We start from the raw sequence: 24,787 nt of genomic DNA, 5'->3' as shown, positions 1-24,787 counted from the left end.
CCCCCTGGTCACGGCCGACAGATGGTCTTCCAATGTCAGCCGTGGATCCAGGAGGACTCCCAAGTTGCGGGCCTTCTCTGCGGGGGCCAAAATTTCGCCCCCTATAGTCAGCGATGGAGTCAGCTGACTATACCGAGGCGCCGGCAGCCACAGCCACTCGGTCTTGGAAGGGTTGAGCCTGAGTCTGTTCCTCCCCATCTCCTATTCATCTTTCTTCCTCATCCTCTCTCTTGGGCTACACCAGGGGTAGGCAACCTTGGCTCTTTTATGACTCATGCTGGCTCAGGAATTCTGGGAGTTGAAGTCCACGAGTCATAAAAGAGCCAAGGTTGCCTACCCCTGAGCTACACCAAACCATCTGCTGAATTCTTTGTTCCATTGGTAGAATGACCCTCCAAACAGTCTTACACAGACCTACTCTATATCCTTAAATCAAGTAACAAGCTGACTCTACTCAAGGAAGAAACAGATCTCTATGTTGAGTTCTCCAGGCTTTGGGAACTCAGTGCCAAGGTACTAATCAGCATTTTTTGCAGACATTTTAGCTCATGTCCCAGCAAGACTTCCTCAGCACAATGTTTAGAAATGGGAGTTGCTTTCCAGCATTTGTATGTGTAATATTTTAACTTGGGGGGGGGGACTGGTTGATGATTAGAGTTTACTGGAATTAGGAAGATGCTGGGAATGATGGCGTCTCTGTTTTGATTGACCTGCACTGTTTGCTTGCTGTGTGTGGCTTGTATCAAATGCCTCACTAGGTGGTAGATCACATCTTTGCTAAGGTAACAATGTACACTTTTTTTCTGGTTATGCAAAACTTTTATATCTAGAATGAAACCATGCCTAATCTTAACTTTACAAAAGCTATATAAAAGTAACTTCTATTTGCTTACCCTTCACCTAATCCAGGGTAGACAATCTTGGCTCTTTTATGACTCGTGGACTTCAACTCCCAGAATTCCTGAGCCAGCCAAGCTGGCTCAGGAATTCTGGGAGTTGAAGTCCACGAGTCATAAAATAGCCAAGGTTGCCTACCCCTGACCTAATCCCTTGCAGCAAATGAAGGGTGCCCTTGAAGAATAAAGCACAGAAAGCATGCAGCTGTCTCAGGTTGCTAGTATGCTGTAGTGACAAAACACAGTCTGTGCTGGGAAGGTAAGTTACCAAAAATATTTCTGTGCTAGTCTTTTCTGTAGAAGTATTTATACAAATATCCAACACCAGGCAGGTTTATTTTAAAAAAATGACATTACTCGTGCTCTCAAGTACTTAAATCCCCAATGAGTAGTCAAATTAAATTTAATAAATATAAATAATAAATAAATCTGTAAAAAGCAAGCAATGAAAAGCTAGAAAGTCTTAGAATTATTTTTTTGCAAGATAATTCAAAAACAACAACTTAAATTTACAAGTGGATGAAATGTATTAATAATGTAGCCTGATACATACAACCTGACACATACTGTACTCTTAACCAAACTATTGGATTGCAGCCTAAAAGTGCCAAACATAGATGGAATTAAGAAAAAGGAAAGGGAATAAAGAACAAGAAGCAAATAACAGTCAGAATAGAGAGTAACAGACCTGAAAAACTGAAACACAACCAATTTAAATATAGCAAACAAGAGATGAGTGATTATTTCATGCTAACATGATATTGTACTGTAAGGTTAAATTTCCCCAATAAGCATTGGCTTAACCATGGTATTTAAAGCACATTTAAGCAACAGTACCTTACAGTCTTGGCCAAAATTACTCGTGATTCCTTCCCAACAACATTCTATGCAGGAAACAATGGTTGGATTTACATCAGACAGGATATCACAATTTGTTATATCCATGTTTTGTTGCAAATTACAACTGGGTTCACAAATAATGTTAAGCCAGAGATGGGCAATCTGCAGCCCCAGGACTGCACACAGCCACCAAGTGGCAAGAAAAGTCATAAAATGGGGCAAGAAAAGTCATAAAATGGGGCAAAACTCACTAGCAACAGAAATTTTGGACTTATGATTCTTTTTATTGGTCCTTGAAAGCATTTTTTTTACCACTGTTGCTCAAAATCAGTAGTATGATTCCTGCCATTTTGGGGCATAAAAAAGAGGGCCAAATCTGCAACAGAAACCCTAAAACAGGCTTAGTTGTTTGTAGTGAAAGATACCCTTGCTCCACATTCACCACAAAGGTCTAGGGGGAAAAAAGCAAGCATCCCAATGCTGCCCATACGTGCAAGTAGGACACTACATGCCAATTCTGGCTTCTTTTCATGTATGCAGCCTCTCCAGCACTCTCCCTTCCAAACTTTAAAGTGTGTTTTTCAAGCCACAATAGTTGGACCAGATAAAACTTAAGTCACAAAAAACATGTTATGGATTAGTGCAGTGTGCGACCCAAACCACAAGTCCTATGTCCCACAATATAGGATAACTTGCAACATCAGTTTGATGTGAACACGAAAACTGTGGTTTTGCTCTCACGGGTCTCTAGTAAGAAATAAAGAAAAAAGTTAAATCCCAATGTGGATTTAATGCAGGGATCTCAAACCATTTGGGCCAAGACTGCAATCATTATTAATTATGAGTCAGTTGCCAAGTATCTGAATTTTGATCACGTGACCATGGGGATGCTACAACAGTTGTAAGTATGAAAAATGATAGAAAGTCATTTTTTTCAATGCCCTTGTATTTTTGAATGATCATTAAACAAATTGTTGTAAGTTGAAGACTGTACTTTTTTCTCCCTGGGCAATCAGTGAAGTTCAACCACTTGCCATTTTTATCTTCTACAAAACACATGCGGGGAATCCAAGGGCACTCTTGAAAATAACAGTGATTCTGGAAGCTACATTTTTGCAGTGCCATCCACATGTTCTTATGAAAATATTACCAGTGATCATTAATCATTGCAATGCCAAAGGCATGTTTCAGGATCATAGGGTTACCAAGATATGAAAGGCTATTGCCAAATATGACATGGCTCTTGATCTTAGTAAATATTCCATGTAAACCAAACTTTAACTCACTGTTTCTAAAAATTCACATAAATCTGAAAATTTTCGATTCTGTCTCTACACAACACATTCTGAAGACTCATTTCATTCTGGTTAATTCTTGGGGCTTTTCTCCCTATTACTAAAGGGGATTTAAACAAATTAAAGCTGTGTTCACTTGGCTTTCTCTTACCCCAACTAACTTGGGACAAAAAGGTTCAGAGTGCAAAGACATAGTTATCTTTATTGCACCAATTCCTTAGCAAAGGACATGATTAGATACTTGAATGAGACATACCAACAACATATAGTGCAATTTGGAGACCTCCATACTGACAACAGAGCTCCCTGGGGATTATTGTTAACTTGATGAAAACAGTGCTGTGCATGTGTTGCAACATCATATGAACACATGAAAGATGGACCTTGCATTGTGATGGCACAATACCGCTTTTGTTACTTTGACAAAAGTTTTATTTATTTGCTAAATTTATTTGCTGCCTATCTCGCCATAGGACTACTATTCTGCGGGTGCTTCTGCGGGTTAGTGAAACATACACAAATGAGGTCTGCTAACTAACTACTTAGTTAAATAGCATTCATTTTTTCATATAGTAAATAATTGATGAACAATCTGAAACTTCATAAAGTGGTTGATGAGCTGAAGAGTTTAGGGACCCTCTGATTTAAGCCAACAAGCCCACCCCCTCTGCTCTCTGTACTTTCACCAGCTATTTGCTTATCCATGTGAGCATTCCAACAAAAGGAAGCTGGCCACATCTTTGAGTGGATGGCTCCATCATTCAACTGCTCTGAATATCTATGAATTTTCTGTTAAATTAATGAATCTACCTTACCTTAAGGGTTAGGATATCCTGTCCCTTTCTGCTATTTGGGAAACCAGTTGAAACCATAATTTTCTACCAAGCCTTGGAGAAGAGGCAGTATAAGGACTAAGCCCTGTTATACAAAGTCCTTGATTACTATGTTTTGTGGGATTTTTTTAAAGTGTCACTATTGTTCCAAATGTTTTTCTTATTGGAAACTGCCACAGCTCTTTTAATTTAAATACTGTATTATTATTATTTTTAAAAAAACACCATCTTACTGGGGGGTTTTTTTTTGGGAAAGAGACTCTTCTGTTTGATGCTTCTTCAATAAAAAAAGATGTTCTGGAATGGCACTATTGGCAAAAACAAAACTTTGGATGAGACTTAGTTAGAACTGAAAATGTATTGGGGCTCAGTTCTGAGTTATAATTCCTAAAGTTTTCAAAGGAAGTTATAGTATCCCAAAGAAGGCATATCCGTTGCCACTAAAGTTTTTCTCTTACCATACCTTGAGCACCATACACCCAAACCACACTGGAGGCATGTACAGTTCTCTTACTACTGTAGTTATATTTCAGTTCAGCTTCAGGGGATCTTAACTACACAGATCAACCTTGCTTCACCTGCAACCTGAGTTTCTCAACCTCAGCAACTTCCAACTCCCAGAATTTCCCAACTATTTTAGATTATAGTACAGTAGATTACAATTCCCAACATGTTATATGAGAAGTATAATTCTCGGCCATATTAAGTGGGAATTCCCGGAGTTGTAGTCCAGCATTCCTGGAGGGCTGCGGTGAAGGAAGGCTGGTGCCTTCTTTTGCTGGAGCCTTCTTTTGCTGGCAGATGCGATTCCCTCCCCCAATGCAACAAACTAAGATCACCCTCAGCTTTAGTATTGATCAAAGGCACCTCTTGGCACAGCTTTTCCTGCTCTTAGCCCAGCACCCGGGGATCCAATCGCGGAGAAAAGCAGATTTTTCATGCACTACCAAGGGCGGCGGAGGGCCAGGGAGGCTCTAAGTTGGGCTGCTCCAGCCGACGCCCCTTATTTCCCGCGTCGGAGGGCGGACGGCTTCATATGGCAGCTCACCTGGGCGATCCCGGAGCCCATGAGGCCGGCTCCGACCACTGTCACATGCTTGATCACCAGCTTCTTGGCGGCTGCGGTGGAAGCCAGGCGCACGAAGGGACGGGTCGCGAAAGCCATGGCGAAGCACGTTCTTGTGCCAGGAGGAGGAGGAGGAGGAGGAGGAGGAGGAAACAGCAGCGGCGGGGGTGTAGCCGGCCCAAGAGGCAGCCGAGCATGGGCGGGCCAGCGCCGACAAATCCACGGCGACGTTGCCGACCCCAGAGGGCGGAGCTTCCTGCCCGCTCCTCCCATTTGCCTTCAGCCAGGAAGAGGGAGGTTGGCGAGGTTAGCTGCTGGCGTCCTCGGCCCGCTTTTCTCTCTGCGGCACCTTCGCTGGTTCTTCGAGGCCGGCTTCTTTTGCAAGACTGTTGATCGGCAGATCCCATTTGCCAGCAAGGAAACGTCTTGCTTTTGAACTGCAGGGCGTTCTCCTTCGTATACCTCATTGTTTCCAAGGAAGGAGAATATTTGTAACCCAGAGTTGAAATGAGGTTACCTGGTTAGGATAATGAAATGTCTGCAACAAAACAAGCAAGCTCAGAGAGCACCAAGGACCATTCACCTCATTGTTTCTCAACTGTGGCGACTTGGACTTCAACTCTCAGAATTCCCCAGCCAGCATTCTGGGAGTTGAAGTCCACACCTCTTCAAGTCGCCAAAGTTGAGAAACAAATGAGGTATACCCTCCCAAGTTTCATCAGGATTTGCTAAGGGCTAAAATTTCACCATTTATTTTTCAAGGTGTGGGGGTAATTCTCTAAAGTTGTAATGGAAACATGTCTGGTAAAAGGATGCTTTTACTTAGTTAAGTCCATGTTCGAGTTTGCGTATCTGCAATAATATAATCCTACAAATCAAGATTATAATGTGGTTCAGGCATGGTTTGAACTACATGTGCTCTATTTTCAACCCACATTTTTTCTGAAGGTTTAATACTTTGATGAGCAGCTCTTGAAATAGCCAAAGCTATTTTGTCAACTTAAGCAACTTTCTCTTGCTTAATAAAGTGAAGATGTCAAGGTTCTTGGATTTCAACTTCATTACTTGTCACTTTAAAAAAAAACAAAAACATGACTTCTCTATTTAATGATGTAGGTTTTTACTACAATAAAAGCACCAAATGATTTCATTGTATTTCCCTTCAAAAGAAAAATTAATCGCTGACATTGAAGAGCACAAAGACTCAGATTATAGGAGAGTATTTTGTTCCCAATAAATTTTACAGGTATAATAAAAGCAGTTAGGTAAATAGCAATCAAATATTTGGTAATTCTCACTTTCTAAGAAAATGCTTCAGAATGTATCTGTTAACATAATAACTGTTCCCTATTTCAGGGTTTTTCAAATTGGGTCTATAAAACCTGAGGATTTACCAGAAACTAATTGTAAAAAAATGTTCACACAGCTAATTCTCCATCACTTACAGCTTTGTCTCTTTTCCAAAGGCTCTGGGATTTATTTAACTACTATAAGGTTTTCTGGCCTGAAAAAGTTTGAAAATCCCTGTTCTATATGATAGTAATTTTGCTTGGCACACATAGGCTTACATATATACTAAGTATAAATATGTGTGCAGTTTTAACTTCTTGCCTGCTTCACTTTCTAAAGCAGGGGTGTCAAACTGCCGGCCCAGGGGCTGGACGCATCACGAGGAAACCACGCCCACCGCATTGCCAGCAATGGGGAAAAAGCTCCGATACGTTGTGCGACGTCATGTGACATCGCGAGTTTGATATGTCTGCTAAAGGCTGGTGATTTTAGCTCACTCTGCATTGTGCCACTGATTTGTTAACTTAGTTGGCTGCACTTGCATAACCCACTGAGGCATAGCATACACTGTTTGAAATTATTAGTTTAGGCAATATAGGAGACATATACTCATTTTACAACTGTTTTACATATATATGGTTCAATTTAAAGAAATCATTTGAACTAAGAATTACATAGAATTGTGTAGTCCATTTCTGTTTACAAAAATACTTGGAGAAAGATTATTAGAGTAGTGTCAGTTCAGCCACAAATATAAGGAAGAAAGCATTTAGGTACATAAAAAAGATACCTACAATATAATTCTCATCAATTTGGTTTTCCAGATATTTTGTACTCCCAAGCATTTGAATAGCAATTGAGAAAGGGTAGTAAAATAATTTCTTATGTTTAATACCCACAGAACATGTTTTAAATCAAAATTGTCTTCTCAATAGTCAGTTTTTTAAAAAAATCTTTATTTAGACAGATATTTTATTATTTTATTTATCTAAAAAATTATTTAGACAAACATATATCGCACTGTGTCTAAATAGGCACCTTTTAAAAAAAAGCAATTCATGATTTCAGATCTTGGATTTTACATTCTCATCCTAAAATTCTAAACAAGACATTCATTTTGAAAACATTAGACAATATAAAGATTAGCAAGGTATAGACAACTAATACACCCAGCTCTTACACAGGCCTTTAGTGCCTTCTAAAATGCAGAAATACAGACCTCTGGAATCTGACAAAATTATAAAGTGCTTCAGTAATAGATTGCTTCATTACAAGAGGACACACATGCCATACCAAGGATCAGTTGTATTTTGCCCAATAAAATTATCTGCCATAGCAGTACTCATCTAAATGTTAGTAGTGCAATTGAAGTATAAGGAGTGTCGAAAATGGCCAAGTTTCCTTCTTAAAGGATAATTCATTCTGTAAGTTAATTCATATTACACTATATCATAATGCCCTTTCTTTAATTTTTAACATTATATTGTATGAACCAGTTAAATATTGTTCATGCAATAAACCACAGGTAAGCAAAAAATGATTCAGTCTGTTCATCAAACCTGCTGATCCATTATTCAGCTGCTCCGTGAACCGAAAATGAATGAAAACCCGCCATTCAATTGCAATTACTTTTGATTTTCCATCAAAAACTACAACCCCCAAATTTTGGCAGTATGATTTTTTTTTAATTAGGATAACATGCATGAAAAGGAATAGTTACCTTTCTTACCTCACCCCAGGAAAATTTCTCTCTTTTTCAAAATGCAGTTAATTTAATTAAAACATTGCAAAATAAAGTTCTTTTTGAACATGAGTAAGTGCATCATTTATGTCTCTGTATTGCTATGAAGACAGGAACGGGAAAAAGATAAGGGATTCTTTCTCTCCTGTAGAGCATAAAAATGGGGTTAAATACATGTACATCTTTTTTATTATGCTGAATAGCATCTAAATGTTCATCAAATATTCTGCATTTATGGACCATGAAATATATAGGAAATATAAGAACTAGCAATTTTTTTCCTCTCTCTACGTTTTAGTATTTAAAAGCATGGGACTTAAATGTTTTGGCAAATAAGATTAGAATAAGGGTTGCATTCCTACCTATCTCTTTTATTTCTAAAGGCCTTTTTAAATTAAACTTTATGCCCCAAAATTCAAACTTAAATATTTGTCAATTGAATTATTTTGTGTATAGTTCATGCCAGAACAATAATTATAACTGGTCAAGACTATTCTCCAATAGAAATGGCTGAGCACTAAGGTTCTAGAGGCAAGTACATCTTCTGCCCAATAAAACCCTATTTTTTAGCTATTTATCATTGTATTTACTTTGTTTTCCTGAAGCAGTACAGTTTGATCATGATAATGCTGCTTCCTATGGCATTTACACTATGTATTAAACATTTTCAATGTAGATGTTATGAATGGCTTGCTGGTTAAATCAGGTTGAGCTTAGCACTGTTCCGCCAGAAACTCAGAATGTGTGCAGTTGAGAAATTACCTAAGTTGTGCCAACAAAACATTTGCTTTTAGCAAACAATAGAGATACCATGAGATAAATCTCAGTAAATATGTATTAAAAATTGAATTGTGGAAGTCCACTCAATGTTTTGCTTTTCTTGATTAGCACAGAGGAACAATAGTTGGGCACAGTGATGGTCATCCAGAATCAAAAATATCCCTCTCCAGCACCCCAGAGACCTCACTCCATCTCTATCACCTTTTAAAAGTAATTTTTGCCTTTATTAAGGATGGAACAGTCTATGTACAGTATGTCTGATGCTTTACCTTTTTTTTTTTTTTTTTTTTTAAAAAGCAGCCTTCCTGAAGCATGTAAAAGGATCCAGCCCAAGGATTCTAGGTGCAGGTGCAGGACAGCTATTTTTATTTTATTTTGTTTTGTTTTATTTCCTGCTGAAAGTGAAGACAAGTTAGACTTATCCAACAAGACACCCTACCCCCCCACACACACACCCAACAGACTCTGGTTTTTAAGACAATTTGCAATGCCACTCAAGTTTTTAAGATAACTTGTTATGCATCTTAACTGTCTTTTTAAAAGTTCCAAATACATAAGTGCTTTCTGAATTTTTTTTTTTGGGGGGGGGTTGTATACTGTCATGTGCAAATTAGATTTTCAGTATTTTCCTTTGCTTTTTATCTATTATAAAAAGACATTTAATAATCAATAGTTCCTTTAAGTGTGGCTGCCCAACTTTCTCTTGTTACTCTGCAGCTCTTGAGGTTTACATATTTCAGTTTGTTTCTATAGTTGAAGAGTTTCAGTATATCGAGTGGGGAACAGCCCAAGCAAAGGAGAAAGTACTTGATAATTTTTGAACACCCCGTGGGCTGAAAATTCCCTAGCCTGCTTTGGGCTAATGACTAGGTTTTGGTGAAGAACATTTCATTTATAGCCCTGAATTTCATACAGTAATATGAACATCATGCAGCATTTTTCTTGGAAGTTTCCTCATCTCTTTAAGGCAATAAGTTCAAATGGGAAAGGAGCTAATGTTAGGCCGAATTTTCCTTCCATTGATGGTTTCTTTAAGTCTGCAGGATATATAAAGGTGAAACTTTGCAAAAGGCTCACAAACATCAAGAAAAGTTCCATCTTGGCAAGCTGTTCTCCCATGCACACACGTTTGCCTTTAAAAACAAAACAAAAACAAAAAAGGGGGTTATGAGAGACAAAAATGATTTTTCACAATTAATTCATGCCTAACAGAAAACAGCATTTTTTAAAAATTTCATTTCAATTTTATTCTATTTGATGAAAGGTCATTTGCTTCAAAGAAATGATCAAATGACGGGTGGAAGATTGCAGCCCTCTATGTGTATTTACTGTATCTGTATGCACATGTGAGAAAAAGTGAGAGAATTTCCTCTCTTCAGATATGCAGATATGAGGACCTCTCCTTCATTCAATCCCAAAGGAAAACATTAAAACATTTCCTACTATTAGGGGCATTCTTGTTACTATGGTACTACCAAGGAGAAGGTCTGCTCCTGAGAAATTGTTGGAGAATGTCCTTTTCCTTTGAAGACATCAGTGCAATTGTCCCCCTAATTTCTCGGAGCAAATCCGATGAAGAATTTTGAACACTATTGGTGCATTTTATTTATTTTTGGTCAATAATGTCTGATTCTCGGTGACTGCCTGGACAAATCCCTTCAGTTATTTTGGCAAGGTTTTGCAGAAGGGCTTTGCCATTGCCTCCTTCTCAGGACTGAGAGAAAGTGACTGGCCCAAGGTCACCTTGCTGATTTTGTGCCTAGGGCAGGACTAGTACTGATAGTCTCTGATGTCTAGCTTAATCCCTTAACCAATACAGCAAAATAGCTCTCTAATTGTCTCCTACAATTTATTAAACTGAAATTCTGGGTAATTTTTTACCCATTCTGTTTCTAAAATGGTTTTGACAAAAGGCCGCATCACAAAGGAGCTGATTCTTAGTGTATAAATATTTTCTGCATTGTTTGTTGTTATTCTTAGCCCGTTTACTTAAAATATTATGTAGTATTACTGCTGTGGAAAGCCATCACTTGCCAATAAGAAGTTATGGGGGCAGAGCTTATTGAATAAGCCTCCAAGGTCATAGTTAGAATGTTTTAAATAGTTTTTTGTTTATTGAAAAATAATAAAAGGATGATTGAAGGAATGGCAGTAAATATTTGCAGCTAAAAGGCTCTTGGGAAAAACTGGTCTCCGGTCAAATCTGGGAGACAAGGTTGAGGCCCGATCTATATTTTTTTACATCCCTACAATACCTAATTCAGTGATGCACAAATTGTGGCCTTCAAAAACCTTGGGAGATGGCCTGTAAGGCTTGCTGCTAAATTATAACTCAATACATTCATGGAGAATAATGATAAAATTGCATCACTTCCAACTTATTTTATTTTAAATTGCCATTAAATTAAATGAATTTCACTGCTTTCATTTTGGGAGTCTGGTCCTATGGCACACTGCTCAAGGATCAAGTGCTGCCCCCAGCCCCAATGAAGTTGTACTTTCTTGGCCAAAGTCACTGTTTCATTTATTGTCCTAACAACATTTCTGCTTTATCCAATATTTTTGATACCACTTATATTTTAAAAAGCATTTCATTTTTTCTTATCAATGGCATTGTTGCTGTCATCTATTGCGGGATGCTTTCAAGTTCTGTGCAGGTTCCGCACTTGTGAGTTATGGTTGGCATCTGGGTTCAAGAAATTGGGCTCCTAGTGTTTATGCCAGGTACATGTGAGTGGGCTGGCAGGGTCAGAGGTATGGATAAAAAGAGGGATCCGTTTAGATCCATTCCAAACTAAGTCTACTCCCCCTTGATTGCCACTGAACCTTTTGATGCCTGACAAAATGGTTGCTTCTGACCCCAAAAGGGCCTTCTGCACTGTCTACTACAAATAAGTAAGCAGGTGATTTAAAGATCTATCACATTAATGTTGACATAATCTTTACTCTAAACAATTAAATTACCAATTCCAAAAGGAATAAATATTTCTTTTTTGAGAAGTTGGCCGTTCTCATCCAGAAATCTTGCTGGGCAAAAATCATCTGGGTTTTCCCATTTGTTGGGATCTCTGTGCACAGACCACAAGTTAGGAATGATTACACTGCCCTTTGGAATAGTGTATCCCTGAAGCTCTGAAAGGAGACAGAAAAAAGCTCAGATCAAAATATACATATCACCAAATAAAGTACCAATTCATAACTAGAAACATCAAAACTGAAGCAATTCTCCTCTATAGGTGAATTTCCTTTCCTCCTTTATAGCTCTCATTTACTGAAATCAACAGACATTAAAATACTGTTTTATTTTGCCTAATTAAAATGGTTGTTTGTTATTACAATACGGATACATATATGTGTGTTCGTGGAAGAGAGAAATGTAAATGAAAGGGAGACTAATTAAACCATAAGATCATAAACATAAATGCCATGCTTTTTGTAAACATTACAGCCTCTTGAAACATGCTTTCAGCTATAGCAGGCAATCCAAATCAACTTTAGTCCTTATTTACTTTCCCTTCCTGTAAAACTTCCCAAGTTGCTACTAAATTATAGTTCCTAAGGTGATAGAATAAGAAAATTAAGTATTTACAACAATTAAATAAAGAATCCGCTCTTGTAAAAATGAAAGTAAAAGCAAGTTATTTTAATTGTTAGATTAATATCCTACTTTTCATTCAGAATCTTAAGGTACTAAGCACAATATTCCCTCCTTTAGTTATCACCCATAACAACTCTGAGAGGGTTGAACTAAAGAGTGATTGGCCCAGAATTACCAGTAAACATCTATATTGGAAGGACTTGAACTTTGGCATCCCTTGTCCTACTTTAACAGGTAAACTACTTGCTATCCTGGAATTTGTAGCAACACCCAGAACTGCATGTTGCTCATTTCAGTTTTTCAAGTTTCTACTGAATGTATTATTTCTCAGCCAAATGAACTTGTAGCATCATCAGGATGAATCAGGAAAGAACAGCATCATCAAGCTGACCAGCATTATCTATTCTCCAATACTGACCAGTAGTTTCTGAGGCCATCCGAGGAATAGAAAGAGGGACAACCACTGTCATCCTTTGAACTTCCATAATAGTTGCTTCTGTTAAGGGCATGTGCACCTTATCAGCCAGGGTGGGAGGTCTGTTGCACCCAATTACCAATTCAATTTCTTCTTGAACCTTTCCTGTGAAAATAAATAAATAGTAGTGATTGTTTTGGGTGAGCAGAGAACTGGTTCATTAGCAATCTAACTGAAAGAGGAGGAGATGGATGGATGGATGGATATTGGATATAGACTTGCATGATACAGGTCCAGAAGAGTGACACAATCTGCTCTTCTGGATGGGAATACCTTTAATCTTGTATTTGTCTCTTCTGCCAGGAATATCTGGGCACTGATTAGTTTTAGTTGTGCTTCAGTACTTTGAAAAATAATGTCTTTGTGAATTTGTTTCACTGAAGCTGGGATTTCATTCTGTCTGCACACATAGGAAATAGAAAATAGGAATAAAACGGCAATTCTCTCATTGATACCGATATGAAAAGCAGGGCTTTAGCACCTGGCAGGTCGTACACGACCCCTAGCCAAGTGTAGCAGGGTGGGGACGAGCTAAAGTGGCGCCACAAAGACCTGGAGAAGATAAGCTGGAGCTGCAGGGTTCAGTAGAAGCACCAGGATCTGCACACGCAGCTGTGTGATGGTTGGAGCTTCCAGCACACCCAGAAGAGAGAGGAGGAGGAGGACAGAGAGAGGAGAAGCTATAAAAGGAGCAGGTTTTGGCGGGAGAGGGAGAGGAAATAAAACAGAGAGAGAAGAGGCTTTTGTCAGCAAAATGGTGAGAGAGCGACATAGAGAGACCTTTGTGACCAACATGTGAGTAAAAGAGCGAGAGAGAGGCTTTTGCGAGCGAAGGGTGAGCGAAAAAGGGAAAAGTGAGGGGGAGCAGGGAAAAAGAAAAGGCATTGACTTCTGACTTCCTCTACTGCAGTAGAAGGAAGCATTAATATTGAATCTTAACTTTTTACTTTTCTATAATATAAACTAGCCATTTCTGTAACAACAAATGGATCTAACCAGTAAAGCCCAAAAAAAAACCCCTTTTTTAGTCATCAAGTTTTTCACACCTTTCTAAGCACTGGTGGTACTCGAATATTGTCATGTCCTAAAAGTTGTACAATCTGTGAAAAGGTTGAAAAGCCCTGATGTAAAGTACTGCCCCCAATGGATCATTATCGGGGTCTTGGCTTTTTGTCTGTTTGTTTGTAAGTAAATGATTTGGAATTAAGATTTGATGGTGAAGGAGTTATGCCTGCTGATGTTATCAAAATGTTCAGGGTAGACGTACCCAAAAAGGGGTTGTGAATCGCCCTGAAAGTTTGCCAAAGTGAGCAAAATATCTTCAAATGCAGTTTAATGTAAACATATAAAATTATGTATGTTGGCACAAAAAAACCCAATTTCACCTATACCAGGAGTAGGCAATCTTGGCTCTTTTATGACTCGTGGACTTCAACTCCCAGAATTCCTGAACCAGCATGGAGTATTTCAAAATAAATTTGGGGGGGGGGACACTATTTGCACAGCTTTAATGCCAACTAAATGTCAAACACTGCCCTCTTCTGCCTAAAGCAGAAATCTGACTTTAATTCTAAAATGTCTTAGAAAAAAATTAGCCAAAAAATTAAAGAATGAAATGTTTTTACAAAAAAGGTTAAAAACTGTTTTGTTATGGATATTTTTGTCTAAGATTTGGTATTTTTTATTATCTGGATGGAGTGATTCTTAAAATGGCACAGTGGAAATAAGCTAATATCCAGTCATAGTGCAGAAAAGTATATGGGGATAATGTTTTGGTTTTAAAACAATGTTAAATCTATCCTGGGGTTTGCAGTATAACTTTTCTACATTTCATGCCTTCAAGATGGGGAGAATGGGCCTTCAATTTTCAGCAAGAAGGGGCTGCAAAGACAGAGAAGCAAGCTGTTTAAATCTGTTCTAAAACATCCTATAATCATTTACTGAAGACTTTCCAAATTTCTGCTAATTGTAAAATCAGACCTTGTGAAAACATTTGATAGGTTGGCAGAAAATAAATACGTGAAACATGAAAGCTGTTCAGTCAGCAATTTGTTGTCATCATTTTGCTTTTAGCAAAAAAAATTTACTTATTTTTATTCATTAAATCATTCACTAAATTTCTCAACACTTACCCGTCTCACAAAAAATCAAAACACCCATAATAAAAGCGACATAGAGAAACAATCAAAGCGAGATAGTGATATCCTATTATTCCTCTCCAAATGACTTTTGAAGAGTTTTGTTTAAGCAACTGTTGGAAGACAACCACAGAGGAGGCTAATCTTGCTTTCAGGATAGGCTGTTCTAGAATATTGGGGCCATTAGTGAAAAACACCCTTTGCCTTTTCTAGCTCCAAACTCTCATTTCACAAGACTGGGACACCACAAGCAGTTTTTCCCAGAAAAAAATACTTTGGATGGGCCAACTCTAGTTGGAGTTGGCATTAAAGACATAATTTAGACCAGCACTGGAAAGCTATTGGGAATTAGTGCAAGAGCAGCAATTATATGCTCATAGCAACAAACACAAGCCAAGCATTTTTAACCTTGAGTGGCAATAATAATGTAAGTCACCACTGTAAAGTCATTGTGCTCCAAGAAAGGATGCAAGTGGTGCACCAGTGAAGATTGGCAAGAGCCACATTTCCACCCAAGCCTGGAATAGTAGGTATGACTCGAGGAACATCTCCACATTGCAATCCTACTACTTCAATGGTTGTACTTTTCTGTCAAGAGATACTACTTGAACAGACAAAATACAGGGATGAACAAACAACAACTTCTTGCTTGGATTTAATTTTAGCCTGTGTGTCCATCCAGCTTCATACATTGGGATGAAACTTCTGTAGTGCAATGGTGATATATAATTAATATCATTTGCATATTAAGGATATTTCACTTCAAACTGGCAGATGACATGTCCTAGAACCTTCAAGTAGATAGTAAAAAGCAGCAGGGAGGAGACCAAATCTTACAGCACAAATCCTACAATCCACCATGCTGACTTCTCCTCCCCCCCCCCCCGTGACCACTAACTGAAACTGTCCTCTGAATCTTCTTCTTCTTGACTTCCTCTTTTACCACTTCAGGCATTGAGGGATCTTCTGAATAAGGAACAGAAGTAGAGCAAAATAGTGCCTTCAATCTATAACACATAGACGGTTCAAAAGGACATGATGGCCCATAGAATCAGAGGCTGCTGAGACCCGATAAGATTAGTGGAGCGCATTACTCCAATCGAGGCCCCCAAAAAGGTCATCAACCAGACAGTAATGCCATCTTTGCCCCAAGACCAGATCTGAACTCTGAATGAAAAGAGTTTAGATGATCCACTTCTTTTAAAGCAGCTTACAGGTAAATCCACAATGTACTACCTTCCCCCAAAGAATAGGTTGCATGCTGGGCATTTAGCTGTTGAGAACTGTTGGATATAAATAGGCTTCTTCAGGGTGGTGGAGCCACAGTAAGCTTCAAGATGGCATTTCCTACCCTAAACCCTTATTACCTCTTGGCTTCAGCTCATCAGCCTCAACTTCCCACAGCCTCACAAAGGACTCATGAGATCACCTTGGGAGAATTTGCAGTCTCTCTCTTTCTGCCTGTTATTGTTTCGGCCTTTTTTTAAAAAAAAAAAAAGTTCAAAGTTGATCTGAGTATACCAGCATTTCCCATTTGTCTGACAAATCCTATTAACATATTGACCTTTCTTGAGGCAGTAATGCTGCCTGGCTAGCTGAACAATCTCCAATGTTTGATTGTTTGAACAACAAAGAAACTTTTTATCTTCCTTAAATATTTTACTCTTTAGCACCAGGATGAGCAACTTTCTTGAGATCAATGAGAATATAAATGAGGTATGGTATCAGTGAAGCAATCAGGCTACCATTTTCAGACCTTCTGGGGGAGCACAGTTGGGATTAAAGAATTCATACTGTCCAAGGAGAGAAAAACCTAAGTTTGCATATACAGTAATTATTGTGTATAATAATGACATATTATTTATGAAAAATCTTTAAAACATCAGTTCCAATATAGCTGTCTTGGAAGATTCCTTTGTTTTATTTCTCCATCCTGAGAAAAGATAGTTTTGTCTACTCTTTTATAGAATGTTTTAAATAGATATGTCTCTTTGCATTGTGGAACATAACCCATAATTCTACAACATACAGAGGACTTTCATCCCAGATATCTTACCTATTCCAAGTTCAGCAAGTTTTGCTAAGAGGTTCTGATCCGCTCTCCTGCTTCTTTCATAGAATTGCCCTTCTTCCTTTTAAAGAAGCACAACCCCAAAAAGAGAGCAAGAAAAAATAGCTGCTCCCTTTCCATCATTGTTCATTTTCTTAAACATCTTGGAAAGCTCAGCCCCACCCACCCACCCACCCACCAAGTAGAAAAGCTTTGAATTACTGACTTCAAAGAATGTTCAATAAGAAATTTAGATAAAATCAGATGCAACGTACTTTGCTCTTGTGGGTGAAGTGACATGTAAAGAAGGCTCCAGAGTAGTGTGTTGGATGTAGTTTCTGTGCCTGCAATAAAAAGGTCTGCAATAATGAAGAACAGGTAATCTTCATTAAAGCTAGTTTCCCCATTGATCTTCTTTTCCTCATCTGAATGCAGGAGATACATATCAATGAAATCTCGGGGATCCTGGGCATCCAAGTTTTCCCTGTGCTGTTTAATGATGTTTTTCAAGAAAGCTGTGATATCCCGCACACTCTGCCTTAATTTTCGGAAAGATCCAAAAGGAAGATAAAAAAGCCACGGGCAAATGTTAACCAACAGTGCCTGACTATTCACGCTGAACTCTAGTGCCCATGATATAATAGTTAGCATGTTCTTGAACTCTGCATCATCATAATCAAAGCGCCTACCCAAGGCCATTGAGCTGATCACATTGGACACTGCATTGCCAATAATAGGGAAAGGATTGAATTGCTCCTCTCCATGTTTCAGGATCTCTTCTTTCACATACTTGAATTCTTCAATGATTTTAGGCTCTAGACTGTGCTTTCCTAATCCAAAGTGACGGAGAGTTGAGTGGGAAAACTTCCTTTGTTTTTTCCACACTGGATTATAAGGTGCAAACACCAAACCTGTATGGAGAAAAGAATGTTTAAGATTTGAAATAGGGCAGCTTTGAATCCTTGGAGATCTTGTATGCAGTTTCTTTCACTCCAAAGACACAATAACTTTGGGCATAAAGGTCTTTCATCAGAGTTATTGTACACAGCCTAAGGTGCTACGTCTGCATGTAGGCCAGTGGTGGCAAACCTATGGCACGGGTGCCAGAGGCGGCACTCAGAGCCCTCTCTGTGGGCACGCGCGCCATCGCTCCAGTCCTAGGACTTCATCTGGGTTTTATAAAACCTTTTCTCTTTAGGCCTCCGCCGCCGTGTGCAAAAAAAAAAAAGAATCAATCAATCAATCAATTTCAACTTCTCACGGGAAAAAAAAAGATCTTGCAAAGTTGGAATTGATTGATTGAACTTTTTAGTCCCACTCAGTCTGCTGTTACCACCGCAGCAACGCCCACCCCATAGGACACACACACCCAATTGGCTATACCCAGTCAATGGTCCACACCCACCCGGCACCCGATGATGCATAAGTGGATTTTGGGTTGCAGTTTGGGCACTCGGTCTCTAAAAGGTCCGCCATCACTGATGTAGGCTCTAGAATAGATCTCCAAAAATTATTCCAAATTTTATTTTTTAAATGTGACAGAAGATAAAATGTTTAAATATAAGACTGGAAGATAATCATATTTTAGTTACATTAAATAAAATGCAGCTTATATTTGGAAGAAACATGTTTATTTTTAGGAGTGCACACCACTTCACAACCAAGTGCATCCTTTGATATGGAAAAACTGAACATCCCTACTTTATGTAATGACTAGAGCATAAATCTTGCACCCAATCTTTCATTTCCTAGAGAAGCATCTTTGAAACCACTGAAATTTTATTAGGTTTTAAAAACAGAGCAAGCTGCTTTAAAAGTGTGTCAGAATATTTGCTCATCTAGCCACTTCTGTAAATTTGTCAATCTCTTATTCAATGGTGTTGTTTAAAATTTCATTTTTCCAAAACAGTCGTTTTGAGATCTACCATACAGTGTCTTTGGGATGCTGAAATGCTCTAATAATACACTGTCCTTATTTGTGTCAATTAATTATTTGCACAAAATTTGCTCCATATGTACTCTCTAGAATCAAGGGGCACTTCTGGCTGACAAGAGCATGTGAATACAGTTCTAATCTTGCATGTGTACTTGTTGAGCTCAGTGATAGTACTATTGATGTCATGGGGCAGTAGACAACTGGGTTTGTTATAGATTTCTCAACTCACATCAAAAGGTTTCAGCAATCTCAGAAACCTTCAACAAACAAAATAGGCTTTTAACACATTTCAATTATTAATTGATAAGCAGTACTTATAATCTGCCTTATTTGTATACTGCATCTGCAGAACATCCTGTCTCCTCCTTTTCCACCAGCCTAACTTGAATCCTACATTAATCTAACCCTTTTATGCAGCTTATTAAGTGAACCGCAGGTCACAAATCCATATATCCTTTAATGTAATTTGTTACTTGGAAAAAGCTGCCCCAAACTCCTTACTTACAGGAATCTTTTAATTTCGGCCATTTTAGCAAGCCTTCACTTCTCTGGGTCCTGCCTTGTGGTAAGTATGCTGCTGTGCTGTAATGTTTACACACTATGCAATTCAATTAGTTACAAGTCTGATCCTTTACTTCCTCAAAGAGTGTGCTTATAACAGAAGCCTAAGGCTTCGTTCACACATTGTGCTAAGTGTGGAATCCTTGGTGCTCTCTAAGCGGGTTGTTTTCTTGCAAATGTTTCATTAGCAAACTAGGCAACATCAGTGCTAGTAAATGAGTCAAAATAAAAAACAGCTTTAGGGAAGGAGTAAAGGTTTCTCTTTCACTCGCCACACCTGCCAAACTAAGGATCGGGGATGGGCCTTAATAATAATAATAATAATAGTAAAGTTGGAAGGGACCTTGAAGGTCATCTAGTCCAACCCCCTGCTCAGGCAGGAAACCCTATACCTTCCGGACAGAATCCTTCCCCCCCCCCCGCCACCCAGATCCAGTTACAGAGCGCGCGCAAGAGCCGGAAGGGTCCTTGATCAAAGCCTCCGCCCCGTCGAACCACTGCCCGCCCCACCGCCCCGTTACCCTTCTTCTCGGTGAGGATGGCCACCAAGGGCACACTGGGGCGGTCGCTGAAGATCTCGGCCTGAGCGACCAGCGCATCCCGGACAGCCTCAAAGTCGTTAAGCACAATGACGTGGTGGCTGCCCAAGTCTATTCGGAAGATGCTGCCGTACATCTTGGCCAGCCCGGTAAGCATCACATGCATCGGCCTTCCCTCCTCGGCTCGGTCGCAGTTCGCCTCCTTCTTGCGGGGCGCAAAGACACCAACGGCGTGCAGTCTTTTGGGCAGCAGGGCGAAGGCGAAGTTGCCCACCAGCGGCCAGGGCTTGGGGCCGGGTGGAAGTCGCTGCAGAGACTGGCGGCCCAGCAGCCACCACAACGCCAGCAGCAGCCCGGTGGCTCCAAGCATCGCCGCTCTAACGGTATCTGGGGCTAGAGAAGCAGGCGGCTCCTCCGCGCTGGCGACCGCGGCCATCCTGTCCGAGGCAAACGGCGAACCCAGCAGCAGGTCCAGCGCGCCTCCAACCTGTTAGGGGCGTCCGCTGCACTAGCCCCTTCTCCTCTCTGCTACCGGTGGACGCGCTTTCGCTTCCCCGGGCTGTTGCAGTAGCTCCTCCTTTGATCGGCTGCCTGGTGGGGAGAAGGGAACAATGACAGCTCGCGGGAAACTCCCCCGAGTTGTGACGTCGTGAAGCAAAAGAGGTTTTTCTGCTCTGAGACTCCGGAGTTTGGAGCGCCTCTCGGCTCGCCCGGGGCGCGGCGGCCTTCTTGCAGCGCGGAGATGCGGACCGCTGCACTGTGGTTCTTAAAAGGCCGGGCAATGCAGCGACTGCAGTTGGCGCCGACGGCACGTGGCAGCCTGTAGAGATCAAGCATGTCTGCGAAATTGGGGGGTGGATGGGGAGGAAAGAGTGTGATGGAGCAAAAAAAAAAAAAAAGAGCAAAAAATAAAATGAGCCTGGGATAAAAAGAAGGAATTCACGAGATCAGGTACAAATTCGAAATCAGTGCTGTCCTTTGGCTAGCATAAAAAGAATTATAGTACAGTTGGATATAGCCTTATTCATCCAAACTGAATTTGCCATTGTAATATTTATCAATTTGTGTTTGACCAGAGCCGTAAACAAGGCTGTGGGAAGAATCCAGAGAAAGAAATATTTTGGGAAATATTAAAAAGGCAGAATATATTTCCCCAAAGGATCTTAAAACAGGGGTGTCAAACTCAAGTTTCATTGAGGGCCGCCTCAGCATTGCGGTTGACATGGGGGGACCCGGGTGGGCGTGGCCAGCTCTACATCATTCGCGTCAAGGGTGCCTGTGGGGGCCTCGGCAGGAGTGGGACAGATCTGAGGGTCTCTGGCAGAAAGGAGTGGGACCAGGGCAGAGGCCATCAAGCTGGATATGTGAAGTAGGCGAGGGCCATTTGATGGCCACTTCCAGGCGATGGTGCATTTCTTCATTCCTCACAAAGGTGACACCTCCCCAGCATGCACCCACGGGGCGGGGCCGATGCGGCAGGGGCTGGTTCCTCGCTGGTTCCAGACAGCCTTGTGGAGCTAAGACTGAATGCATTTCAGCATAAATGGCCACCACAAAATTGTACATTGGATCCCGGCCGGCCAGGGCCAAGGCAGCGGGAGTTCCTTCACTGTTTTCTGGATGGCTTCGCGGGTCACATTAAACCACTTTGCCGGCCGCATCCGGCCCCTGGGCCTTGTGTTTGACATGTCTGTCTTGAAGGCAGAAATCCCCCCTCCTAAGTCTCTCTGCCCCAAACATAAACCAGGTCTGTAGAAATGCAGATGTGATAATCTTGTAAGAAAGTTCATGCTGCAGGAACAACTCTAAATAAAAGCTCGAGAAGGTATAAAAACCCACCACTTCCTACTGCATGTGGACAGTTTTCCCAGAGCTATCTTTCTATCTGGCTCTTCTCTTCAATAAACTACAACCTTCTTTCTAAAGCATTCTCCATTTTGCTTATTCCCAGCTTGGACTGGACCCTGATGGAAGATTTTTCTTTCAACAAGGCAGTTACCATAGCACTTTACGCAAACCAGCCCATTTCTGGCTCATTGTGGCAGACAAACACGGAAATTGAGTTATGAAAAATCTGAGTAAATAAACATGTGAGCATAGCCACACCTTAATTAGATCTTTGTTCACTGTAAAGATTACAGAAGAATCTTTAAGTGTTCTGGCCCAGCTATGGTATTAGTTTTAACATAGTCCACATTTTGGGCTTACTTACCCAATTGAAGGCTTTGTGCAGCCAGTAAAGGAATAATTTTCTTAAATTCTCTGGCTGCCTATTAGTCATCCTAGGCTAGTAAAATTTTAAATAGTAGATATTTGGAAGGATATGTGCCTACAGTAATCACCGTTAAGTGCGATGATGATTATGTTATCCATAAGCAGACAGAATAATTTTTTGGAAGCCAAGCAAATAGTTTGCATAGGGAATGTGTGCGGTGCATTTATCCATTATTAACTAAAATGATTACTAATTAACATTCTACTCAGGAATCTACCACAAACGGAGCCATCAGCAAATTGGTTTTGCCCAACAGCCCAAGCTAAAATGTGTATGTTAGCCTTGTGACGTATAAAGTAAGACAACCCATGTAAATTGTTAATGAGTCTGTATCTGGAAGCATGATCAAGAGTAAACTGATGCTATACTTTGCTCTGAAATACTGGCTTCCAGTTTATTTTTATTAAAATCGGACATACTTATCCCACTGCTTATTTGCTGACTGTAGGAGGGGCATGGAGTTTGGCTACCTAAGGGAACTATCATTGGTATAAGCATTATACATTTCTAAAATGGGGGGAGGAGGTGGATAGAGCCAGCAGGTCCAAGGTTACTTAATCTGTGAGGAAATGAAGAATACAGTTAATTTATTTTAAAATATAGTACACCACATGTATATTTCAAGAGGCATTTTCTTTTGTAAGTACATTTGGCGTTACAATCTATTTCAGCAGACTGTAAAAACTTTCATTTGCTCTTATATTGTTAAGTGAATGTAAAATCTGTAAATGACAGAATCAGGATATTAAAAGCCATGTGAGTGAAAAAGACACTCTACAATTGAATAAAGCAGGAAAAATACGTTTACTTGGGGGAAGTTACTTGAAGTCACGATCTTCTGTAACTTTTGCAAAGACATGCTGTTGTTATAGATTTTTGTCTAAAAACGTTTCGTTGTGTTAAAAAATATGTTATGAACTGGAGTAAGATTTGAACTTTTGTTGGGCAACTTATTTCAGGGCCCTAGAACAGTGGTGGCGAACCTATGGCATGCGTGCCAGAGGCGGCACTCAGAGCCCTCTCTGTGGGGATGCACGGCATCGCCCCAGCACTGCTTCCCCAGCGGCCCCCTCCTCCCCAGCAGACCCCCCCCGAGTGCGGGCTGCGCAGAACAGCATAGCCAAGGACATGGCGGCCGGGCAGTGGGGACAAGACTTCGCCCTCACACTCCGTCTGTGGGGTGCAGTTGGAGGGTGTGGCCACCATGGCGCTGCTGAGTCACCTGGGCAATCTGCAGCAGGCCGTGGAGGCAGTGAGTGGCCCTGCGGGCAGGTGGGCAGGGGCGGAGCAGGGGTGGGCAGGGAGGCAGGGCGAAGCCTGTTTTGGGACACTTGGTCTCTAAAAGTTTTGCCATCACTGCCCTAGAAGCTGCCCGGTGCCATCTACTCAGATAACACTCTTATGTGTACTACTGTGATTACACACATCCCTGATATTACAGTAGGGGGAGTGGTTGCGCATTTTGACTAAATTTGACTGTGTACATTTTCACATGGCTGCAAAATCTTCTTTTAGTGAGTAGTTGTGATTAGAAGAGTATCTTGGAGAAAAGATACTGAGAAACATATAAGTAAGCAAGCCATACACGCATAACAGGATGAGAGCAAAAAGGGATAGGGCATGCATTGGTCACACGATGATCACAAGTGTTAGTATGTCTACTATGCCCACAACAAAAGGATACTGACAGCTTTCCAAAATAAATTGCTAATTTAATAATAAAGCTGGTTGGAATCTTGCCAGATTTGGAGATCAGGCAAGATTTCTTGCCATTTTGCTAGTGAGCAGGTTAGGGAAGATGCCTGGCCCATTGCACAAGATTGTATGATATCACTGGAAGCCTAAGGAGAGCCCCTCAAGGCCAGCATTAGGTTCCTATAGTCCAGGGGTCTTCAACCTTGGCAACTTTAAGACTTGTGGACTTCAACTCCCAGAATTCCTCAGCCAGCAAAGCTATAGTCCAGTGATGATGAACCTATGGCACGCGTGCCAGAGGCAGCATTCGGAGCCCTCTCTGGGCACATGCATCATCGCCCATCCCTGCCTCCTCCCATGGCTCCCTCCTCACCAGCAGCCCCCCCAGAGGAGTGGCCCCCAGGTGCGGCCCACGCAAAGCAGCGCAGCCAAGGACATGGTAGCCGGGTAGCAGGGACAAGACTTGGCCCTTGCACTCCGTTGCGTGCAGATGATGCTGCAGGGCGCAGGCGGAGGGCATGGCCGCCATGGCACTGCTGGGTTGCCTGGGTGATCTGTGGTGGGCCGTGGAGATGATGGGTGGCCCAGCGGGCAGGGTGGAGCGGGGACGGGGGGGCGGTTTTTGGGCACTCGGTCTCTAAAAGGTTCGCCATCACTGCTATAGTCCATAGTTTGGGCATAATAAATATAATACAATCTTGGCACACGTGTTTTATAGCAACTGGTATTTAATTCATTCTTATAGTCAACTAAATACATGGACATCATGACTAGTAGTC

At 40.7% G+C, this 24,787-nt stretch overlaps 2 protein-coding genes across 4 annotated transcripts in view; both read right to left on the bottom strand.

Moving 5' to 3' along the window:
* HADH (hydroxyacyl-CoA dehydrogenase) overlaps positions 1–5,060 on the bottom strand; it is a 38,225-nt gene extending 33,165 nt beyond the window's left edge. For both annotated transcript variants that reach the window (XM_015810763.1, XM_015810693.1), the window contains exon 1: positions 4,913–5,060. In XM_015810763.1, the coding sequence (XP_015666249.1) occupies positions 4,913–5,029 (117 nt within the window). In that variant the 5' untranslated portion in view covers positions 5,030–5,060. The remainder of the gene's footprint in view (positions 1–4,912) is intronic.
* A 2,132-nt stretch (positions 5,061–7,192) lies between these two features.
* On the bottom strand, positions 7,193–20,566 carry LOC107282661 (cytochrome P450 2U1). Of its 2 annotated transcripts, XM_015810578.1 has the most exons (6): positions 20,021–20,566; positions 17,692–17,913; positions 17,278–17,346; positions 12,758–12,919; positions 11,706–11,873; positions 7,193–9,874 (listed from the first exon to the last, which is right to left on the bottom strand). In XM_015810578.1, the coding sequence occupies exons 1-6, from the start codon at positions 20,472–20,474 to the stop codon at positions 9,696–9,698; spliced, it is 1,254 nt and encodes a 417-aa protein (XP_015666064.1). In that variant the 5' UTR covers positions 20,475–20,566; the 3' UTR covers positions 7,193–9,695. The 2 variants fall into 2 exon arrangements, with proteins under 2 accessions (XP_015666064.1, XP_015665994.1); XM_015810508.1 differs by having other exon boundaries at positions 17,278–17,913.
* Between the last annotated feature and the right edge of the window lie 4,221 nt (positions 20,567–24,787).

Source organism: Protobothrops mucrosquamatus, unplaced genomic scaffold, assembly GCF_001527695.2.
Source record: "Protobothrops mucrosquamatus isolate PMUCROS unplaced genomic scaffold, P.Mucros_1.0 scaffold_4, whole genome shotgun sequence".
In the NCBI taxonomy this organism is placed as follows: Eukaryota; Metazoa; Chordata; class Lepidosauria; order Squamata; family Viperidae; genus Protobothrops; species Protobothrops mucrosquamatus.
The sequence above is the reverse complement of the archived record's forward strand: the minus strand, read 5'-3'. Positions and strand labels throughout refer to the sequence as shown.

Bases quoted from the DNA above. Each gene is read 5' to 3' on its own strand.
- LOC107282661 (XM_015810508.1), bottom strand. From the start codon at position 20,474: ATGGCCGCGGTCGCCAGCGCGGAGGAGCCGCCTGCTTCTCTAGCCCCA. The intron at 12,920-17,277 runs GTACGTTGCATC...TTATTTTCACAG, and splicing joins ACTTCACCCACAAGAGCAAA to GAAAGGTTCAAGAAGAAATT. The intron at 11,874-12,757 runs GTCAGTATTGGA...GTCTCCTTTCAG, and splicing joins GATGGCCTCAGAAACTACTG to AGCTTCAGGGATACACTATT.